Source organism: Sceloporus undulatus, chromosome 7 (assembly GCF_019175285.1).
Source record: "Sceloporus undulatus isolate JIND9_A2432 ecotype Alabama chromosome 7, SceUnd_v1.1, whole genome shotgun sequence".
Lineage (NCBI taxonomy): Eukaryota > Metazoa > Chordata > Lepidosauria > Squamata > Phrynosomatidae > Sceloporus > Sceloporus undulatus.
In genome coordinates, this window is record NC_056528.1 from 31,071,362 (window position 1) to 31,092,319 (window position 20,958).

Sequence of the window (20,958 nt, forward strand, 5' to 3'; positions counted from 1 at the left end):
TACAGTGCAGATGCACCCTTTCTGTCATTGGCTCCATATGCACTGCAGAAATAATCCAGTTTGACCCCACTTTAACTTGCCATGGCTCAGTGCCTTGGAATTCTGGGAATTCCACTCAGTTGTTTTGTTTTATACGCATGTCCTTCTTTATTCAGAAAGGTAACCAAGTGAATGAAGTCTGTCTCACCAAAAACAAGAGAGCGTCCTGTAGCTAAATTAAAGGCTAAACAGTTGTACTGGGGTGCAATCTTTCATGGTGCAGTGGTTTAAGCATTGGACTATGACTCTGGAGACCAGGGTTCGAGTCCCGTCTCAGATGTGGAAACCCACTGGGTGACTTTGACCAAGTCACACTCTCTCAGCCTCAGAGGATGGCAATGGCAACCCCTTTCAAAAAAGACTTGCCAAGAAAACCCCATGATAGGTTCGCCACAAGTCGGAAACTTTTAGAGACCTGTGGTCCTATAAGAAATCATAATTGCCAGAATCCCATAGCATTCAGTCATGGCAGTTAAAGTGGTGCCAGACTGGATTATTTCTTGCAGTGCGGATGCAGCCTCTTTAATTTTGTCCTCCCTCCAGGTTTATTTATTTCTCTCCTTCTTGCTCCGATTTCTCTCCCCTTCTTCAAGGGGATCCAGGGAGCTTGCAGCTGCAGAGTTAAAATTAAACTTGTGCAGATTGGGTGCCTTCGCCAGCGCTGCGTCTCTGTGGCATCGCTTTCTAAATTTGCCCTCCTTGACATCGCAGTCTTTGCTTCCTCCGAAGATATTTTCCAAAGTCCTCCACGAAGCCCCCTCAACGGGGAGTCTCTTAAAATAACAGCCCAGTCATCTTAGGCTAAAAGGGGGTTTTCCTTTTTTAGGGGATCTGCAAGCCAGAAGGGAAGGGGAATGAGGGAGGCGCCACGAAAAATGGAATGGTAGCCATGCTGGCCATCATCATCATCATCATCATCATCATCATCATCATCATCATCATCATCATCATCAGTGTTGCATGGAGACTTTTGTTGGGCCAAGCAGGCAGGAAAATGGCATGCAAGGTTTTGAGATTCACAGATCTCTTTACCAAGCAAAGGGTTGTTTAAAACCAGCCACAGGGAAGAGGGAAAAGTTCTAGGGAAAAGGTGTCCAAAAAGGTGGAGACACTCCTGGAAACAGGATTATGTAGGTTTAGGATTGTGACTGCCTTCCATGATGTCTCTGTTGAGTTGTGCGTTTGTGATTGCATTGCTCTGCGAACAAATTCCCATTTGGTCTGTCTTACCAAAAGCAAGAGAGAGTCCTGTGGCTAAATTAAAGGCTAAAGAGATGTATTGGGATGTATTGGTGTTCATGGTGTGGTGGTTTGAGCATTGGACTGTGACTCTGGAGACCTGGATTCAATTCCCTGCTCAGCGATGAAACCCATAGGGTGACCTTGGCCAAGTCACACTCTCTCAGCCTCAGGGGATGGCAATGGCAATAGCAATCCCCCCTAAAGAAAACACCTGTGATAGGTTCACCTTAGGGTTGCCATAAGTCGGAAACGACTTGAAGGCACCCACCAGCTATAAGCTTTCATGGACTAAACCCAACTTCATCAGATGCCTCTGTACATCTGATAAAATTCTATCTAGATTACGTGATCTTTCCATGAAATCAAATGTTATAGTTTTAAAAGTAGCACAAGACTACTGTACTTGGCATTGTTTCCTACATACAGTATCTGTCGACTTGCCATGCAGGGATACTGTTATGGAGTTTTGCTGTTGTGGATTTGAAAATGGGGGTCTCAGACCCCAAGGTTTGGGGTCTGCTGGGGGCTCCTCCTCATCTTTGCTGCATCAGTCCAGGGCAATGTATTGGAGGACGTAGACAAGGGATTTTCAACTTATATTCGAGTATATACAATTTATATGGACCCCCCCAGTTATGGCATACGCTCCCCTTAGAAGCCCAATTGGCACCTACATTGCATTTATTCCATCGCCAAATGAAAACATGGTTACAGTTGGCCCTCCATATCCATGGATTTTTAAACCCAATGTATAAAATGCAAATATAAATTGAGCAATTAGATTCTGATTTATTCAGGAAAATAAATTATGACTCAGGGACACAAGCCACTTTTGGTTGCATCCTCTGAAATGCCATCTTGCACCCTTTGTGGATGCTGGGCATCCCAGGTTGGGTACCCAGCGGTATAGGAGATGGGATATAAATATTCTATTTAATTAATGAATCTCTGGCAAATAGGTGTTGGCCTCAGGGTGATGAATTTCCCCCATTGTAACCCCCTTGTAAGATGTCAGCTGTGCAGAGGAGGATGCCCTTTGGGTCTGTGGCAGAGCCATTCAAATTGCTGAAGCTCCTTTCCCCTTCGGGGTGAAGGTGGCATAAGGTTTTCTTGAGGGAAAATGGAGCAATGGTTTCCCTGTGCCTTTAAGACACCTCTGCTGCTGCAATTCGGTTTGCCCATCTGATTGGCTAAGAGGTGAGTGGGCACGGAGTTGGGGGGGAGCAGCCATTCAGAAATCTGTTGCATTGCCCCCCTCCCTTAAAGGAGACAGTGCAAGGGGCTGGGATGGAGGAACTGCCTGGCCTTTGGCTTCCCAAAAGGATCTGAGCATCCACAACATGGATGCCATCCTGACCCCTTGCCCCTCAAACATCCCAGGGCATCATGTCTGCTTGGAGAGAGTGAATTGAGACCAAGAGATTCCCAGGGAGGAAAGAGCAAGGGTCCTGCCCTGTATCCTTCCTGGCAACCTTGGTTGCAGGAGGGCATTCCTCAGCTGTGTGGGTATCGTTTTGTGCTATCCCTTCACATGCTAGGGCTTTTGTATATCCTTTCACAGCACATTCATTGCATGCTCTACCTTCCTGGAGTCCTTTTGCATTACATAGGTATAGTATAATTCCACTTTAATCAGCATCCTGTGGGAATCCTAGGGTTTGGAGTTGAAGGAGAAGGTACTTAGAAGCTGGGCCAAAATTAACAATATTCCCCGAGGATGCCAGCCACAGATGCCGGTCAAACGTCAGGAATAAACTCTTCCCAAACATGGCCACATAGCCTGAAAAACCCACAAAGAATACTATGGGTGCCCTCAACTTTACATTTAACAAAATGAATTTTAACACAGAGAAATGTAAGGCACTGCACTTAGGCAGAAAAAAATGAAATGCATAGATATAGGATGGAGGACGCCTGGTTGAACAAGACGACATGCAAAAGGGATCTAGGAGTCCTAGCAGACCACATGTTTCAGTCCTAGTAGACCACTCCACACCTCCTTCAGTCCTGTCCTCCCTCGCAGGGTGGTTGTAAGGACAGGACAAGGGTGAAAGAAAGGAGATGTGGGAGAGAGGGGCTCTGTTTGTGGGGCTACCCAGAGACCCCCCCACCCCACCCCAGTGGAGGTCACCCTCTGGGGCTGTGCCTTTAAGGGCCCCCTGCTTTCCAGGCCAGGATTGGCTGAAGAAGAAGAGGGAGGCTGGAGAGAGAAAGGGGGAAGGAAGGAAGGAAAGAAAGAAAGAAAGAAAGAAAGAAAAGAAAGAAGGAAGAAAAAGGTAGAGGAAGGTAGAGGAAGGCAGGCAGGAAGGAAGGAAAGAAGAGAGAAAAAAGAGGAAGAAAAAGGTAGAGGAAGGGAGGAAGGAAGGAAGGAAGGAAGGAAGGAAGGAAGGAAGGAAGGAAGGGGCAGGCAGGCAGGCAGGCATTGCTCCCCTTTCTTCCACTCTCATCTTCCAGAGGACCAAATGCAGCATCCTCCAGAGAGAGAGTGAAGCAGCCGCCTCACCTCCCCCGCAAGACCTCCCAGGCAAAAGAGGAGGTGTGGGCAGAAGCCCCCAGCCTCTCCTTCCCTCCCTCCCTCCATCCTTCCCTCCTCCTCTTCCCTCTTTCCTCCTCCTCCTCCTCTTCCCTCTTTCCTCCTCCTCCTCCTCTTCTTCTTCCCTCCCTCCAATCCAGCTTGGCAGGGACCGAAGGGCTGGGTGATGCAGCGCTGCCACTGCCTCCATCGCTGCTGCCGTGAGGATGAGGAGGAGGAAGACGCGGTAGCCGGGAGGAAGAGCAGGACCACGGCCCTGAAGAGGAGGAGGATGAGGATGGTGGGGATGAAGACGGCGGCGGTACTGGTGATGATGCCAAGGCGCCTCTGGAGGTAACTGGGCTCTGGAGTGTTGCGCTCTCACCAGCCCCACCTGGGCAGAAGAGGAAGAGGAAGAAGAGGAGAAGGAAGGACCCATCCCTGCCTCCCCTCCATTGTCTCCGGTGCCCCCCAACCTCTGGGACCATGCACAAGCATCACCACTGCTGCCGCTGCCCGGAATGCTACGAAGTGACACGGATGGCGGCCCTCCGGAGGATGGAGCCCCCCAGCTACGGAGAATGGCAGCAGCAGGAGCAGTATGGCAGCGGCGGAGGGGGCTACGGGGGCTATGGGTCGCAGACCCTCCCCTCCCAAGCTGGAGGAGGGGGAGGCGGAGGTGGGGTGGCCACCCCCACGGCCCGCACCAAAGGCAAGCTCATCCCCACCTCTAGGGACAATGTGCCCCCTCCGGCACCCCCTAAACAGAGCCAGGCCAAGACCTGTGGGGCTGGCACCGGCGCAGGGGGCATCATCGGAGGCGGCGGTGGCTGTGGGGGCATGGGCACCCCCAAAATGAATGGCAACAGCCCCGGCTGGTGGCCCGAGTGCACCTGCTCGAACCGCGACTGGTATGAACAGGTGGGTGCTGTCTTCTTCCTAGGGAGGAAGGTGGTCTTGGGTGGCCACCTTGCCCTCATCTTTTTGGGGTCCAAGGAAAAGGCCCTGCCATGGTTGACGAGGGAGCAAACTGCCTCACGGTGCCCACTTTGCCACCTGCCATCCCTCGTGCCACATGGCCACTCTTGACAGAATGGGCATCTCTTTCTCTCTCCCCTTTGAGTCTCCTTCTCTCCTCTTCTTATGTAAGCTCACTCGGGCATCACTTTGCCCCTTGCCTCCTGGCCATAAGTGAATGTGTGGGTAGGCACTGATAGTCTTCCTCCTCCACCCCCCCATGGTCCTTAATCCCCCCCTCAAAAAAAAACCTTGCCAGCCAGATGAGCAGAGAAAATGGGTGGAGATGAGCCTGCATGGCGAGGCAGTAAAATGGAGGCTTGGTCCATCCACCACCTTGCCAGCGCGTGCCATGCTCTTTCACAGCTGCCACCTTCCAGAGAGGCTCCTGCCTCATTTGGCACCTTTGCCAACCTCTCTTGGAGGTGAAGGGAGGGCAAGAGGGGTCCTGTGATGGTGGTAGTGGTGGGAATGATGGCAAAGACCCATCCCCAGCAGGAACCTATGTTGGCACCTTGGCAATGCAGTGTCTTCACTTCGTCTGAATCCTTCTCCCTCCTCCATCTTTTTTTGCCATCTTCTTGCACCCACTCCTTCCACTCTGTGCCTCTTCATGCCAACCCTAGTCAGCTCCAGGTGCCAAGGGGTGTCATTTTAGGGGGGAGGTGGTCTGCTGTGTTTGCCTTCCCTTTGCTCCCCATTGCTGTCAGATGGGAGCCAGAATGCCCCAATATCCTTCCCAAAATGGCAGTGACAAGATGTGTATGCATGGCAAGGCAGCAGCAGTGGTGGTGGTGGGGGCTGGAGACAAGATAGACAGACAGACAGGAGGGGAAGAGCTCCTGTCTTTTGCAGTCCAGCAGCACCAGCCATAGTGGGAAGGAAGGAAGGAAGGAAGGAAGGAAGGAAGGAAGGAAGGAGACAGGGCGAGGGGCATTTTGGTGCAAATGGGTTGAGATTGGTTGTTGTTTTTCAGAAGCAGGGTGCAGCCCCCCACCCAGCCATCAGCCAGAAAAGAGGGGAGAATAGGAGGCCAGGGTGGGTGGGTGGCAGTGGGCTCACAGCATGAAGCACATCTCTCTGCATGCCTGCAGAATACGCCATGTTAGGCAGAGTGTGCCTGAGCCATGTGCTGGAGGGATGGAGGGATAAATGGGGAAGAAGGTGGCATTGCTCATCAGTGTGTGTGCGTGTCTGTGTATGTGGGGGTGGTGGCAAATGTGTGGGCAGTGGGCTTTGCCATCTCAGACAAGGAAAAGCCAGGGAACTATCCTCTCTCTCTCTCTCTCTCTCTCTCTCTCTCTCTCTGTGCCCCTGCCAGGCTGACAAGTCATCGGGGACTGGAGTGCCCGGGGGTGGCTCCTGGCGTTACCTGCAATTGCTTGCCAAGCATCAGAAGCATGTGTGGTGTGTGTGTGTTGGGGGGGTGTCTTGATCCGTTGTAGGCACAGAGATACAGGGAAGGGTTTGCTTTGCCCCCTTTTTCTCCACCACACGTGTGTGGGAGCGTGTGCGCTCAGCAGAGGGGAAGTTTCCGGGCACTGATCCGCACGCCTTCGCCTTCTGGGACCGGCTGACACAGAGGCACTTCCCTGACTCAGGGTCTCTTGTGGGGTGGGGGGCAAAAAGGGGGCACACTCACCGCTTCTTCCCCCAATTCTGCCTCCCCGAGACCCTTGTACGCCTCGCCTGCCTCCATCTCCCTGGTTACCATGTTATTCCCTCTTCTCTTTTTCACTCCTCTCCATCTTGGCCTTCCTTGCCCTCTGGTTTGCCATTTTCTTTTTTGGGAGGGAAGATGGAGAAGAGGCCTGGGCAGAAGGCCTTTCTCTGAAAGGACTCCATGGCCTACCTCTCCTGCTCTTTCTCTGTGTCAAGCCCACTGGGGTTCATTTTCTTTTCTGGAGGACAGATTCAGTATCTGGGAGGAAAGGTCTGGTGCCATTCTGGAGTGCAGATCTTGAGAACAGCCTCTTTTTCCTCTCCATTGCCCTTCTTCCCCAGCCACCTTATCTTTGGAAAAATTCTGCAGCTAGGCGATCCAGGTTCTGCAAGCAGAACAGATTGCAGAACCTGAGCTGTGGAAAGTAGAATGTGGTGGTGGTGGTGGTGGTGATGATGATGATGATGATGATGCCTGGGAAGCAGAGCAGACGCCATTGCATTCCCGGAGCCTTGGAGGCCTGGGGAAGGAGGAGGCTGGTGAGGAAAGGAAGGAAAACAAGCAGACATCTACCTTTCCTCCATCTTTGTCAAGCCAGCTTGCAGCAGGGCCCAGGTTGTGGGGGCAGATCTAAAGGAAAGTTGCCGAGGGACGGAGTGTGTGTGCGCATGCAATGAAGATCTGAACATGTGGCTTCTGCTCCATGTTCCAGCATTTTGAAAGGTGCTTTTGAGGCAGCAAACACTACCTGCTGTGTGTTTCATCCATTCTGTTCCAGTGGCCACAGAAGGGTTTGTGTTGCATCCGACAGTGTAACCAGACTTCCTAGTTTGTCCCATGAAGGCTCTTTAAGGTTGACCCAGCCTTCCATCCTACTGTAGGTCACTAAAATGAGTCCCCAGCTTGTTGGGGGCAACTGGCTTACACTTTGTAAACCGCTTAGGGCAGCAGTTCTCAACCTATGGGTCGCAACCCCTTTAGGGGTCACAGGGGTCACCTAAGACCATTGGAAAACACATATGAAAATAGCAATGAAAATAATTGTATGGTTGGGGGTCACCATGACATGAGGAACTGTTTTAAAGGGTGGCATTAGGAAGGTTGAGAACCACTGGCTTAGGGAGTGCTGAGTTCATTGAAAAGGGGAATAGAAACATAACTGCGATTGCTATTGCTGCCCTTGGTCAAATCCCATGGAATGAGGTCAAAGGAGCAAGGAGTGATGGTAATGATGGAATTGCCTCTTACCCTTTGCTTCTAAAGCATGGCAATGCCAGTCGCTCCTGAAATGCTTCTGTGGTCCCATCACAACCTGTGACCCTCTGGATGTTCTTGGATGATAGGTCCTCTCACTTGTGGTGGGGATGATGGGAAAGGCAAGGGCCCATTAATGCTGGGGATCCAAAGGTCTTCCTCCTTGCTTACAAGGCTGGGTTTTTCTTTTGGTTGTTTGGAGGTTGTCATGGTGCAACCTGTATGCACTACCCAAGACTGAGGTCTGCTGGAGTGGGACAAGAGTCCTCCTAAGCATCCCATTTGTGTATTTGTGTGAAATATGGAAGCCGTTCTGGAAAACCCTTCCCAACTGGTGCCCATGCTGGTATCCTTTGGGCACCAGGTCAGAACATGGCTTTTTATTCAAGCCTTTGGGGCCTAATTGTTTTTAATCCCTGCGTTACTGTTGACTCTGTTTTAAATTGTTTTAATGGCTTCTTGATCGTTGTCAAATGGTTTAATCTGCCTTTAGTCTTTCGAAACGGCTCGTATTGTTTTAACCTGCTCTGAAATGATTTTGTTATACGCCACGCACCCGAGACCCTCAGAAATAGGGAGCGATGGGAATATTTTAATTGATGGATAATGAATAAACTTCAGTTCTTGGCTTGATGTTGTATGAATAGCTTCTGACACGGCGAATGGAGGGAAGGGTTTGCCCATGGCCTTGTGTCCTCCTTATGGACTTTCCCAGAGGACTTTGGCCACTGGGAGAAACAGACTGGTGCCTTGGTAGGCTCACTTTGACCTAAACTAGAGGAGGAAACTGCAACCCTCCAGATTTTGTTGGATTACAGTTCCCAGCATTGCTCAACCTAAACTAGCCGGAGGACTCTTGGAATATCTAGACGTTTGCAGGATTTCCACTCCTGTCTAATCCATCTTGGCCTAAGCCAAAGGTGGGCAATGGCTGGCGCTCGCTCCCATGTCAGTGGGACAGTGAATCCAGGTTTCTGCTCAGATGTTAGTGGAGATGTCCAAGGTACTGAACTATATTTCCCCAGACATACATTCAGCATCTTGACTAGCTCCTTTGGTGCTATCCAAACCAAAATGGATTTATCACTTGATGCTGGATCCACCAGTGACCACTGGTCTGGGGCCTGGTTTTCTGTCCCTGAAACCCTCTGGTGACCACACAGTTGGGCAAAATTGGGTGACTGCAAACGTGAAGTATCTAGGAGTCCCCTTTTGCTTTTGAAAAAAACTTGGGGAGTGGTGGTATTTTGTATCTAAAATAGCTAGGGGAATATATAGCTTATACGTGGCTCAGCCATGGAGACCTTCTGGGTGACTGTGGGCAAGTCGCACACTCTCAGCCCCAGATGATGGCAATGGCAAACCCCATCTGAAGAAACCCATGATAGGGTCACCTTAGGGTTGCCATAAATCAAAAAGGACTTGGAGGCACACAACAACAAAGGGGGATTAGAAGATGGATTGGCATTTCTGGAAGCCTCAATGGGGGACCAGTCACCTTCTTCTCATTTTGGCCAGCCAAAGGGTGGACAGGGCAGCATGGAAAGGCTCTGGGGTCAGGAAAACAGCCTTGCAGTGGTCATTCCTTGGTCCAATCCAGATTCTAAGGTGCTGGTTTCCACATGCCAGTTGCTTTCAATGTTCGAGCTTCCTGACCCTCACAAAAACCCCTGCAAAATGTCATCAAGGCAGCCAGGTTGAAAGGGGCAATTGTTAGAGATTGTGGGTGCAAATAAGAGCGGTTTTTCCTCATTTTGCACAACATGTGCCATGTGCTGCAGGGTGTGTGTGTGAGAGAGAGAGAGAGAGAGAGAGATGGAGAGTGTATGGGGGAGCTTCACATCGGTTGACCTGATTTTCCAGGTACAAAGTGTTTTCAGGGATAAAGAGGAGTCCTGAGAATTTGGGTAGGAGATGGGGGTGTGGGTGTGAGTGTGCGCATGGGTGTTGGGGTGTCTCTCGGGCCTCCTGGCGCCAAGGCTGGCCTTCCCCGGTTGCCTGAGGCAAAAGGAGTGGGTAGCCAAGGAAGAAATGTGGCATTAGGAGGCTGGCATAGATTTGGGAGGGGGCGGCAGAGTAGGGGATTTGGGGTGAGGATGGAGCTCTGTGCACAAAGACGGAGACCCCCGCCACCAGCAAGTGGGCAGCTGTCAAATTCGCCAGGGGCTGGTCACCATGATGCCCTGGTGGTGTGCCACGTGGGGTCATCCTTGGGAGGGTACCACTATTACCTTGGGGATGGGGAAGGATTGCCGAGGGAAGGGATGGGGAGGTGGGGAGGTTGGCAGGGTGAGGTTGCTATGGCTACTCGCCTTCCTCTTCAGGAGCAGCAGCAGCGTTGAGATGCTGCGCTGGGAAGGTGGAGGCGGAGAAAGAGGGGGTGCAATGGCGCGTGGGGTGTGGGATGGGGAAAACGGGGTGGCAGGAGCGGAGGGAAGAAGCCAGACCAGTCTGGGGGTGGCCCAGTGGAAGGAAGACGCCTTTCCTTCCCTGGCATGGGAGCAACCAAGCCTGGACAGTGGCATTAGTGGCAAAGGCAGGGAGGGTCAAGGCAGAGGCCTTGCAGAAGGAGCAGCATTGGCAATGCAAGGGATGCAACCCTGTGCATGGATGCATGAGTGCCTGGACAGATGGATGGTATGCCCTCTCTTCCCCGCTGCTCCGTATGTTGTGTGCCAGGCAGGGTGCTTGCCGTGACGGGTTCATTCCAGCAACGGCTGTGACTCAGAGAGCATGGATGCCCCCCACTTCATGCCCGCCAATGCCCTCGCCACATCTATTTTAAAGCATTTCCAGGAGGTGGGGAGCAAGGGAGCAACTTCTCTGGACTGGCCCTCAATGGCCTGGGATCCCCCTTTGCTCCTGATCATAATTTTCTGGAGTGGTTGAGACCAGGGTCCAAATCCCAGCTTGGCTGTGGAAAGCCCACTCAGGATGGTAATGGTAAACCTCCTCTGAACCAGTCTTGCCCATGGTAGGTTCACCTTAGGGTTGCCATGAGTCAGAAATGACTTGAAGACACACAACAATAGCAACAACTACAACATCTCTCTCCATCTTTTATGATTTATTTATTTGATTTCTATCCTGCCTTTTTTCCGACGGGACCCAAGGCAGCTCACAATAACAATTCTAAAAATATTGTGCCATAAAACAATTAAAACATCAACTAAAAACAGTATAACATTACAAACATTGGGGAGAACATTTGGGGTGTCTTGTGAGCGCATTGGTTTCCTTGGCCTAAAGGCCCGTTGTTTCTCCAAGAAGATGCCAAGAGCTATGCCACGTGAATTTTGTTCAGCAGCCTCCATTTCCAAATTATTATTATTATTATTATTATTATTAACCTTTATTTATAAAGCACTGTAAATTTACACAGTGCTGTACATACAATCTTTTTAATTGGACGGTTTTATCCTCCCTTGGCCAGGACCGCAGAATATTCCCACTAAATCCTGGCCCAAGAGGAGGCTGAAAAGCAGGTGGGCCACTTCATCTCTCTGAGACTTATTGCTTAACTGATTTTATACAGAAACTCATGCTACTCCAAGGTCCTACCTTGGTCCCACCAATGCTTTCAGGTCACTACAAGGGGATCGATTGCTTTTGCAATCCCAGCTCTGCCAGTGTGCAAAGTCTGCTTCGGAATAATCAGCCTAGTCCCCAAATTGGGTAGCTTTGCGTCCTTTGCAGATTGGATCAGTGCTTGCTTGGCTCCGTTCCTCTCCTTCAGAAAAGCATTGTAGGCTGGCCTTTGCATGGGACAGGGTTATCTCTCACCCCTTTTATGGCAGACTTTGGATTCATGGCCACTTCCCAACCAGCCAACCTGGCCTTGTCCGCACTTGCCCCAAAGGTAAATCCCATTGGCTCTGGCCTTGGCTTCCAAGTCTTGGCGCCGGTGCCACTTTTGCCGTGCCTTTTCTCCTGTCGAGCTGCAAGGAAAGCGGCATGATGGTGCCAGAGCCTTAAGAGCAGACTTTCTGGATCGGAAAGAGGCCCATCTGCCTGGCTTTTGGTAGCCAAGTGGGCTACTGGCAGATGGCTCCGGAAGTCCCACAGCCGGACTGGAAGCTTCCTGCCTCGCCCCCTCAGCATTCGGGAACCGGAGGTTGCATGAGTCCAGGCTGGGAAAGGTTCACTGTTTTTTTTTTTTAACTATAGATAGATCCCAGAATCCCCCGCATGACACGGCCAGCTGGGGATTTTGGGAGTTGTGGACAAAATGGAAGTTTTCCAGGATATCTATCTATCTGTCATCTATTTTGCAGACTGTCTATCCTCTGTCTGTCTGTCTTGTCTCTCTCTATTTTCCAAGCTATGTATTCAGTCTGTCTGTCTGTCTATCATCTATCTATCTATCATCTATCTATCATCTGTCTGTTTTCCTATCTATCTATCTATCTATCTATCTATCTATCTATCTATCATCTGTTTATTTTCTAGGCTGTATATTCAGTCTGTCTATCTAGAGCTGTCTATCCATAGATCTATCAATCTATTGTCTGCCTGTCTGTCTTCAGTCTGTGTCTGTCTGTCTGTATCTATCTATCATCTATCTATCTATCTATCTATCTATCTATCTATCTATCATCTATCTATTATATATTTTGTTTCCTGAGCAGTATAGGACATTACCTTAACACCAGATCAAACTTTTTGCCAATTTAGCCCAAGATCACCTAATTTGCCAAAGCAGAGAGGGGTATTTTTTGGAATCTGTCATCCAGACCTTCTCCATATATATATATATATATATTATGGAGATGAAGCTGGATAGCAGATTCCTACACACACACACACACACACACACACACACACACACGAATCTGCTTTTCGTGTGTGTGTGTGTGTGTGTGTGTGTGTGTGTCCCCTGGAGATGATGCTGATCCAACTTGGGCCCTCCTGCCTTTAAAGCTGAAGAGTGGGCATAAATACCATAGATAAATAAAGCAATAAAGCCACATTGGTGCTTTTCCTGTGCCTTTCTTCTGAACTGAAGGTGGTTGGTTATTAAATAGGTTAAATAATCAGTGAATTTCTTGCAAAAGTGAGACAGTCCCAAGCCGCCCCTCTGGACCGACATACTCTTCCAGGGCCTTCTCAGTGGCTTCTTTGTGTCGGTGAAACTCCCTTCCAAGCAAAGTGAGACTGGTGCCGTTCCGGTTATTGATTTATTTTATGTATTATTTATTTCATTTGTATGTTAACCTTCTCTTGCCAGGCAAAGGCATTTTCCTTCAAGCAGGGCTATGGGCAGCAACTGGCTGCTGAAGAAGGGGCTTTTAATGGGAGCAAGCTGCCTTGTGCTTGTTTTTGAACTGAAACGTCCTTTATATTGACATTGTTTTTAATTGATACGTCCTTTATATTGGTGTTGTTTTTAATTTGCTCATGATTTCATTCGCTTTGGTGGCCTATTCCTACATGGCAAAGGGGGTTTGGACTTCTCGACCCTTGAGATCTCTTTCCAACTCTATGACCCTATGCTTTACTATGGGATTTTGCTAAGTGTCGTTGCAGCCTTATACTTGGTTGCATTTTAGTTTGCGTCTGTTGCCTTGAATCCCAGAACAAAAGGACAGAGAAATTAAATTGCTAAGGGAGGAAAGAGATAGCCCAGCTGCCAACACCAAGTCATAAGGCCCCAGCCCTGCAGAGATTGAAAAATATGAATTTCACAGACGCAGGCAGCCCATCATCTTGACCTTCCCCTGCAATTGCCTGTCTTGCTAGCCTCTCTGTTTTGCTGGCATCCCTCTTTTCCTCCCTCCTTCTCTGTGCTATGTTCATTTCTGGAGCTTTTTTTCCAGCTCCAAATCCTATAGAAAGCCCCCCCAGACCTCAGGGCTTCAGCATCTTCTTGGCTGCACCGGAGAAACCAGGCCAAGATGGGCATCTTTTGGCTGGGTCCTGAGTGCCGCCTCGAGCATCGCAAAGAGATTGAATGAGCAAGAAGAATAGGAGGCAGCCTTTTGGATGGAAAGGAAAGTGACAGGACATTGTAAGACGCAGCTGCATCCTTGGGCAGAAACAACTTGCCCTCCACCTCCAGGCGGGAGAAACTATCTTCCAACCTCTTGCAGAATCCAGGGTACCATTGGATGACCATCCTCTGCCTTTGCGGGACAATGGCCCTATTACTTCCCCCAACATAGGCATCAACGCCAGCACACACACAGCATGGCCGTTTTCTCCTTCGATCCATGCCACCCCGCATCCCTCCTTGGAAACAAGGAACCCCTTTTATCCCAACGTTGGCAAGGCTAGCGTTGGCAAGCATGCATCCCCATTTTGTTGTGAATTCTCTCAAATTCCCTTTTCTTTTAGTCCAATGTTTCACAAAATTTGGCCCGCCAGATTTTTTGGACTTCAGCTCCCAGAATTCCTGACTGTTAGCCAAGCTAGCTGAGGCCTCTGGGAGTTGAAGTCCCAGCTTGCTCCATCCTCAGAATGACATCCCTTCAAGTGTTTAACCTGGAAGACCAAAACACTGTATTTGGACCTTTAGTGGAAGGCGGTGGACTCACCTCGGTTGGGGATTTTGAAGCAGACATTGGATTGTGGCCTCCTCTTAGACGTGCTTTAGAGGTGGATGAATTTCAACATGGAGAAATGTAATGGTGGAAAAATGAAATGCACAGCTCTAGGATGGGGGACACCTGGCTTAAGGAGACTTATACTGTATGTGTGAAAGGCATCTAGGAGTCCAAGTAGATCACAAGTTGAACATGAGTTAACAGTGTGATGCAGCAGCTAAAAAGGCCAATGTGATTCTAGGCTGCATCAATAGAAGTATAGGTCAAGATCAAGGGAAGTAATAGTGCCACTCTATTCTGCTTTGGTCAGGCCTCACTTGGAATAATCAGGTGTCCAGTTCTGGGCAAAACAACTTAAAAAGGATGTGGACAAATTGGAGCATGTCCAAAGGAGGGCCTGGAAACCATGAAGGCCTATGAGAAAAGACTGAGGGAGCTGGGGATGTTTAGCCTGGAAAAGAGATGGTTAAGGGGTGATATGAGAGCCCTGCTTAAGTATTTGAAGGGATGTCATATTGAGGATGAAGTAAACTTGTTTTCTGCTGCTCCAGAGAATAGGACCCAATGGAGCAATGGATGCATGCTTCAGAAAAAGAGATTCCACCAAAATGGTGACAGGTCTGGAAACCATAAAGCCCAGTGAGAAGAGACTTAGGGAGCTGGGGATGTTTCGCCTGGGGAAGAGAAGCTTAAGAGGGGACATGATGTTAGCCTTGTTTAAATATCTGAAAGGATGTCATATTGAGGATGGAGTGAGCTTGTTTTCTGCTGCTCCAGAGAACAGAACCCAGAACAATGGATGCAAACTGCAGGGAAAGAGATTCCACCTCAACATTAGGAAGAAGTTCCTGACAATAAGAGTTGTTTGACAATGGGAGATGCTCCCTTGAAATGTAGTGGAGTCTCCTTTGGAGGTCTTTAAACAGAGGCTTTGATTGAGAGTTCCTGCATGGCAGGATAGGGTTGGACTGGATGGCCCTTCCAACTCTAGGATTCTATGGATTCATTGCACTGGCAGAAGTGGGTTAGACTAGCTGGCCCTTGGGGTCCCTTTTGGTTCTATGGAGCCTATGAAACTCATTGTTGGGGGACCTGGCCTCGCTTGGCCTGGCAGGTCAGAAGAGCTGACCAACAGCCTTGGCTTTGATGAAAGAAGGCTGGGTGACCGATGGTGTGTCTCGTGTCTCTCTCTTTCCAGGCCAGTCCCTCGCCCATCATTGTCAACACGGATACCCTGGAGCCCACCCTCTCCGTAAGTCTCTCTCCAACTTACTATTTATTATTTAGTTTAACATTCATATCAATAAAGAAAGGAGTCAGAAAAGGAACCATGCGGTATACTGGCGCCCAAATAATACAATCCCCTCAATTGCAATATAATCAATATTTGTCTGTCTTCAGTGAATCTCCTAGAAGTCCTTCCTTTTTATTTATGGAGATCAACATGTTTCTCCAAGGCTGACCCATCTCTTGAGATCCATGCCTGGGTTTTGGCATCTCTCTTGTCTTTACGAAGAACAGCAAGCGACTAGATGCTGACTTCTAGGGTTTTTTTAAAATGAGATTCAAAAATATATATATCTGAAACATTGCAATTTAACCAATTTAAACCGCAACTCCCGGAGGCAGTTCCCACATTGTGTCGGAAGAGGGCAATGCGGGAACTATGGAGAGGGCAATAGAAACAGACTTGGGAGCCACATGCGTTTTGTCCGGCAAAGGCATTTTGACTGGAATTTTCCAAGATCTGTCTCACTTTTAAAAATTAACCCTAAGGGTCTTTTTTTCTTTTCCATGCTAAAAATGAATGTGTAATAGAGCCTCATCTTCTAGCATTGCAGCAATTTAAAGTTGAGCATTTAGAGATTTGGAGTTTAAGCTTCCAGAGCAAAGGGGAGAGCGAGTAACCCAAGGAATGGGAAGGCAGCAAATAAAAGGAGGTTTCTGGAAGTGAACAGCTTTCAGCGCCTCACTGTATCCAATGCTAGGAATTTGGGGACCGAAGGGGACTTTCCTTGGGGATGCACTGCCTCAGCTGCAAAGTGCACACGCTGGAGGCAGAAGCAACATGTTGTCGCGGTCATAATGTTCCTGGACAAAATTCAATATTGCTGTCTCTTGCCCCTTCGCCTTTTGAAAGTATATATATGAGCACGGTGAGTAATCTGTCCCCAAATTGGAAGGACAGTCGGATCAAGAGAACATGCTGCATCAAAATAAATACCCATCAGGTCCAGCAAAGAGTCCTAGATGCGAACATTTGAGGGGGAAGGATTTTTATTGGGGGGCACTCTATGCCCCAATCTGCCTCCCCCCGTGGCTACCCCTCCGCTACAACCTCATTTAATAAATAAAGAAGTAATCTTTACAAAACTTGCTCCTTAAAATTGGTGCTTTAAAGGCAAAGCAGGGTACCTTTTCAGAAGTGTATAGTACTGTGTCCCCTAATAAAAAATCAACTGTGAACCCCAACGGTTTGGTACCAATCCTAGCTCTTTGAATAAAGTCCCTCTTATATCTTCATAAAGGGAGCCTACAAGTAAATAATGGGTTAGGTCTTCAACTGTATTTGGGTCCACATGGGCAAACTCTTTCTTCCCAAGCGATTGGTTGATAATGCCCATGAACCACAGCCGAGGCCATTGATCGGCATTGGAGGGCTGTAAAGGTGTATCCCCATTGAAGTTAGTTACTGTATAAATATGGTGGGTCGGGCATCTGGGTATGTAATTTGGCATATATATGAAATTGGGACTTCCGTTTGCAGAGGGCAACTGTTTGAACAGGAAGTTTGGGGTCTTGGAAGTTGAAAAAGCCATGAAAAGAACCATATGGCTGGAAATGGTAGAACATGGCCACTCTTGAACCCAGCCTCCATCTCCATGTTACTGAAGAAAGCATGGGAAGCATGGACGACGTTCCTAGATTCCACGCTTTGTTGTTCTCCTAGGGAATGTATGCCTTTCTCAGCCTCCTCTGTTTTGCTCTCCCAGGTGAATGGCAGCGACGGGATGTTCAAATATGAAGAGATTGTCCTGGAAAGGGTGAGTGGCGTTTTGCCAGGGACTCAGTGCCAGGGCTGGAGTTTCTGGTCCCTGGAATTATACTCTTGGAAGCCTTCCTCTATCCGTCTTTCTCTTTGGTTTCTGTTTTTGGACTGCAGCTCCTAGAATTTGATGTGCAGTTTGGGGGATTCCAGGGGACGCAGTCCAAAAAAGTAAAATATGCATCTTCAGGGTTGTTTTATCATCTTTCGTCTTACCAACCATGCAAGCAAATGCATTCTAGGGCTTCAGGTACAATCTCTCTGTCTGTGTGTATGCATACTGGTACGCCTTAGTTAACAAAGTTAATGCCTTCCTGGGTATGACTTCTTTAGAGAAGAAGTCTCTAAAAGTCTTCTTCTTCTGGTACCAAATGAATACAGTAAGGATATAGATGTAGGTTCCTATACCACTAAAAAGAAGACCAGTGCAATATGTTTCAGCAAACATGTTATTCGAAACTGACAACGTGTGCATTTGGGAAATAAAACAACCAGGTCAGTTCAACATTTTGAACCTTCTGCAGGTTGAGTCTCCCTTTTCCAAAATCCCAAAATATTCCAAAATCCAGATTATTTTCCATGGGTGGCTGAGAGAGTAGCAATGCCTTTGCTTGCCGATGGTTCAGTGTACACAGACTTTCAAAGGAATTAAAAGTATTGTATGCATTTACCTTCAGGGTATATGGAACAGAAATGAATTTCGGGTTTAGAACTGGGTCCCATCTCCTAGATATCTCATTATGCATGTGCAAATATCCCAAAAGCCCCCCCAAAAACTAAAACCCAAAACATGTCTGGTCCCAAACATTTTGCATAAGGAAGACTCAACCTGTAGAGACCACTTGAAGGCTTCTTTCAAAATGGATCCAAGGATGACCTTTCCTTTTGCCATTTTTGTGACAATTTCCATTTTGGCAAAGCAACTTCTAGGCCTAGGCTTTTTAAACATCCTGGGGGTGGCTGGTGGGGCAGGCTTAGCTGCCATTTATTACCCCCCTTTTCTCTCTTGTTTTGCTGTTGCTGCATGCTCAGGAAAGGGCTGGAAGGGCTGTCTAGCTGGAGGATTTTTTAGCAGCATTGACTCAGGGAGGATGGAGAAACACAGATCTGCAGTTGCAACTTTCAGGTTGCAGAAGCATGTTTGCAGTAAGGCAGGGAGCATTTGAGGGTTTTTTCCACCGGGATTAGAGGCAGAAAACGCATTTCAAGCACAAGCAGATAGTGCCTTTGGAAGAACAAATCTCTTGCTGCCTTTCAATTGCTGCATTGTTCTGATTAATACAGATTCTCATTGGGAGGAGACTGTCTGGGTCTGTGCAAACATGCGTCAAGCTCCTGTCTTTTTTCCAGGGTAACTCCGGCCTCGGGTTTAGCATCGCCGGGGGCATCGATAACCCACATATTCCCGACGATCCCGGCATCTTCATCACTAAGATCATCCCAGGTGGAGCGGCTGCCATGGATGGGCGGCTGGGGTGAGTATTGCCCAGGTCTAGTACAGATTCCTATGGAGCCAAGCATGGATTCTGCCCCCATTTTGACTTGGATGAAGAAGCACCCCAATGGTTTTGCTGGGACATATTGATCCCAGGTGTTTATTTCTTTGGCAGAAATATTAAAAAGCTCCCTATACATCGGACTTGCCCAACGATAAAATGATTCTGGATACAAATTCATGAGACCATTTGTAAAACACTTAATATATCGCATGACCGGTTGCCAGAGATATCCATACGTAACATGATACATAAGATCCAAACACAGCTCAGAAAGAAGTGTTGGAAAAAATTATTTATATATAGTCTCACTAGCAAGAATTCTTTTAGCCCCAAAATTAAAATGATTAAATGTTTAAAAACTAACCTGGTTTAAACCGTGGTTTAAAACACCAGCCTGATTTAAACCAGCTGACCCTGGACTGAGGACTGCCCTCTGTCTTGGGACCCTGGGGTTGAAGCCTTCCTCCTGATTCTCCTCCTCTTCCTCTTCCTCTTGCTCTCAGGGTGAATGACTGTGTCTTGCGGGTAAACGAAGTCGATGTCTCCGAAGTGGTCCACAGCAAAGCCGTGGAGGCGCTGAAGGAAGCTGGTCCAGTGGTCCGGCTCTTGGTGAGGCGGAGGCAGCCCCCACCAGAGACCATCATGGAGGTCAACCTCATGAAGGGACCCAAAGGTGATGCTCTGGACTGGGGCCAGGGGTCCACTATGTATGGGAAGAGCAGCAACCATCTTTCCCTCCATGGAAAGCAAGCTGCTGCTTCTGGTTTTGGGAATCATAGAATCCTAGAGTTGGAAGAGACCCCAAAAAGGGCCCTGATCCAGTCCAACCCCATTCTTCTGCCATGCAGGAACTCACAATCAAAGCATCCCCAACAAATGGCCATCCAGCTTCTGTTTAAAGACCTCCAAAGAAGGAGACTCCATCACTCTGCAAGGCAGCAACATCTTCCACTTTTGGACAGTTCTTTCACTGTCAGGAAGATCCTCCTAATGTTGAGCTGGAATCTCTTCTCCTGTAGTTTGCATCAATTGTTCCGTATCCTATTCTCTGGAGCAGCAGAAGACTTGCTCCACAGTTTTCTTTTCAGGATTTGGGGAAACAGTGGGGAGCCAAAAGGTTCCAAACAGCCACATTTTTGAAAAGTATTTGCAAACAGATATTTGTGGGGTCTTGGGATTAAAAAAAAAAGAGTAGGATAGGAAAATTTGGGAATGCGGAAGAAAAAAGAAGGCAGTCCATGAGCAGGAGAGATGGAGATCCCCAGGGACTTTTCAGTGGGATGGAAGGGGGGCAAAGCCATAGCTGAGCCTGAACTTTCTTTCTTTCTTTCTTTCTTTCTTTCTTTCTTTCTTTCTCTCTCCCAGGACTGGGCTTCAGCATCGCAGGTGGCATAGGAAACCAGCATATCCCAGGAGACAACAGCATTTACATCACCAAGATCATCGAAGGAGGAGCGGCCCAGAAGGACGGGCGACTGCAGATTGGGGACCGGCTGCTAGCAGTGAGCATGCAACCTTCTTCTTTCTCTGAGTGCCATTGGGGTGAACGATCCTAGATGAACATCGCTTGGCATGAGATTGCTGGGCCCTAGATGTGTGGGATTTGATCCCTGGTCTCCCAGAGTTATAATCCAGTGTTGGTCAAACCACTATGCCACACTGGCTTTCAGTTAGTTTGCCAACGCAGATGCCAAAGCCATATAAATTATAGCAAAACTAACTAAATAAATTCAAAGACACACACACACACACAACTACCAGGCACTCAGTCTCACATCTCTCTTTCCTTCCTTTTTTACACGCTCCAGGTGAACAACACCAACCTGCAGGACGTCCGGCACGAAGAGGCCGTGGCCGCTCTGAAGAACACCTCGGACATGGTGTACCTGAAGGTGGCCAAACCGGGCAGCGCCCACCTCAACGATATGTACGCGCCGCCCGACTATGCCAGCAGTACGTACCTGCCTTTACTCCCCCTCCGCAGCATTATCCCCTGGGGAGGGATCCTGGCTTTGCATGCCAGAGCTCTCTGGTTTGATCCCTGGAGGCTGGTTTCCATGCAAGAAAATTAATGCAATCATTTCATTAAGAAGATAGATAGATAGATAGATAGATAGATAGATAGATAGATAGATAGATAGATA

General features: G+C 48.5%; 1 protein-coding gene across 5 annotated transcripts in view; it reads left to right on the forward strand.

Annotated features, from left to right (window-relative positions):
• DLG3 (discs large MAGUK scaffold protein 3) overlaps positions 1 to 20,958 on the forward strand; it is a 59,469-nt gene that overhangs the window by 9,667 nt on the left and 28,844 nt on the right. For 3 of the 5 annotated variants that reach the window (XM_042477948.1, XM_042477950.1, XM_042477953.1), the window contains 6 exons: positions 15,468 to 15,521; positions 17,263 to 17,313; positions 18,666 to 18,790; positions 19,318 to 19,487; positions 20,180 to 20,316; positions 20,623 to 20,767. In XM_042477948.1, coding sequence (XP_042333882.1) covers positions 15,468 to 15,521; positions 17,263 to 17,313; positions 18,666 to 18,790; positions 19,318 to 19,487; positions 20,180 to 20,316; positions 20,623 to 20,767 — 682 coding nt within the window. Of the gene's footprint in view, positions 1 to 3,900; positions 4,715 to 15,467; positions 15,522 to 17,262; positions 17,314 to 18,665; positions 18,791 to 19,317; positions 19,488 to 20,179; positions 20,317 to 20,622; positions 20,768 to 20,958 lie in introns of those variants that run through there. The other 2 variants (XM_042477949.1, XM_042477952.1) reach the window with 1 other exon arrangement.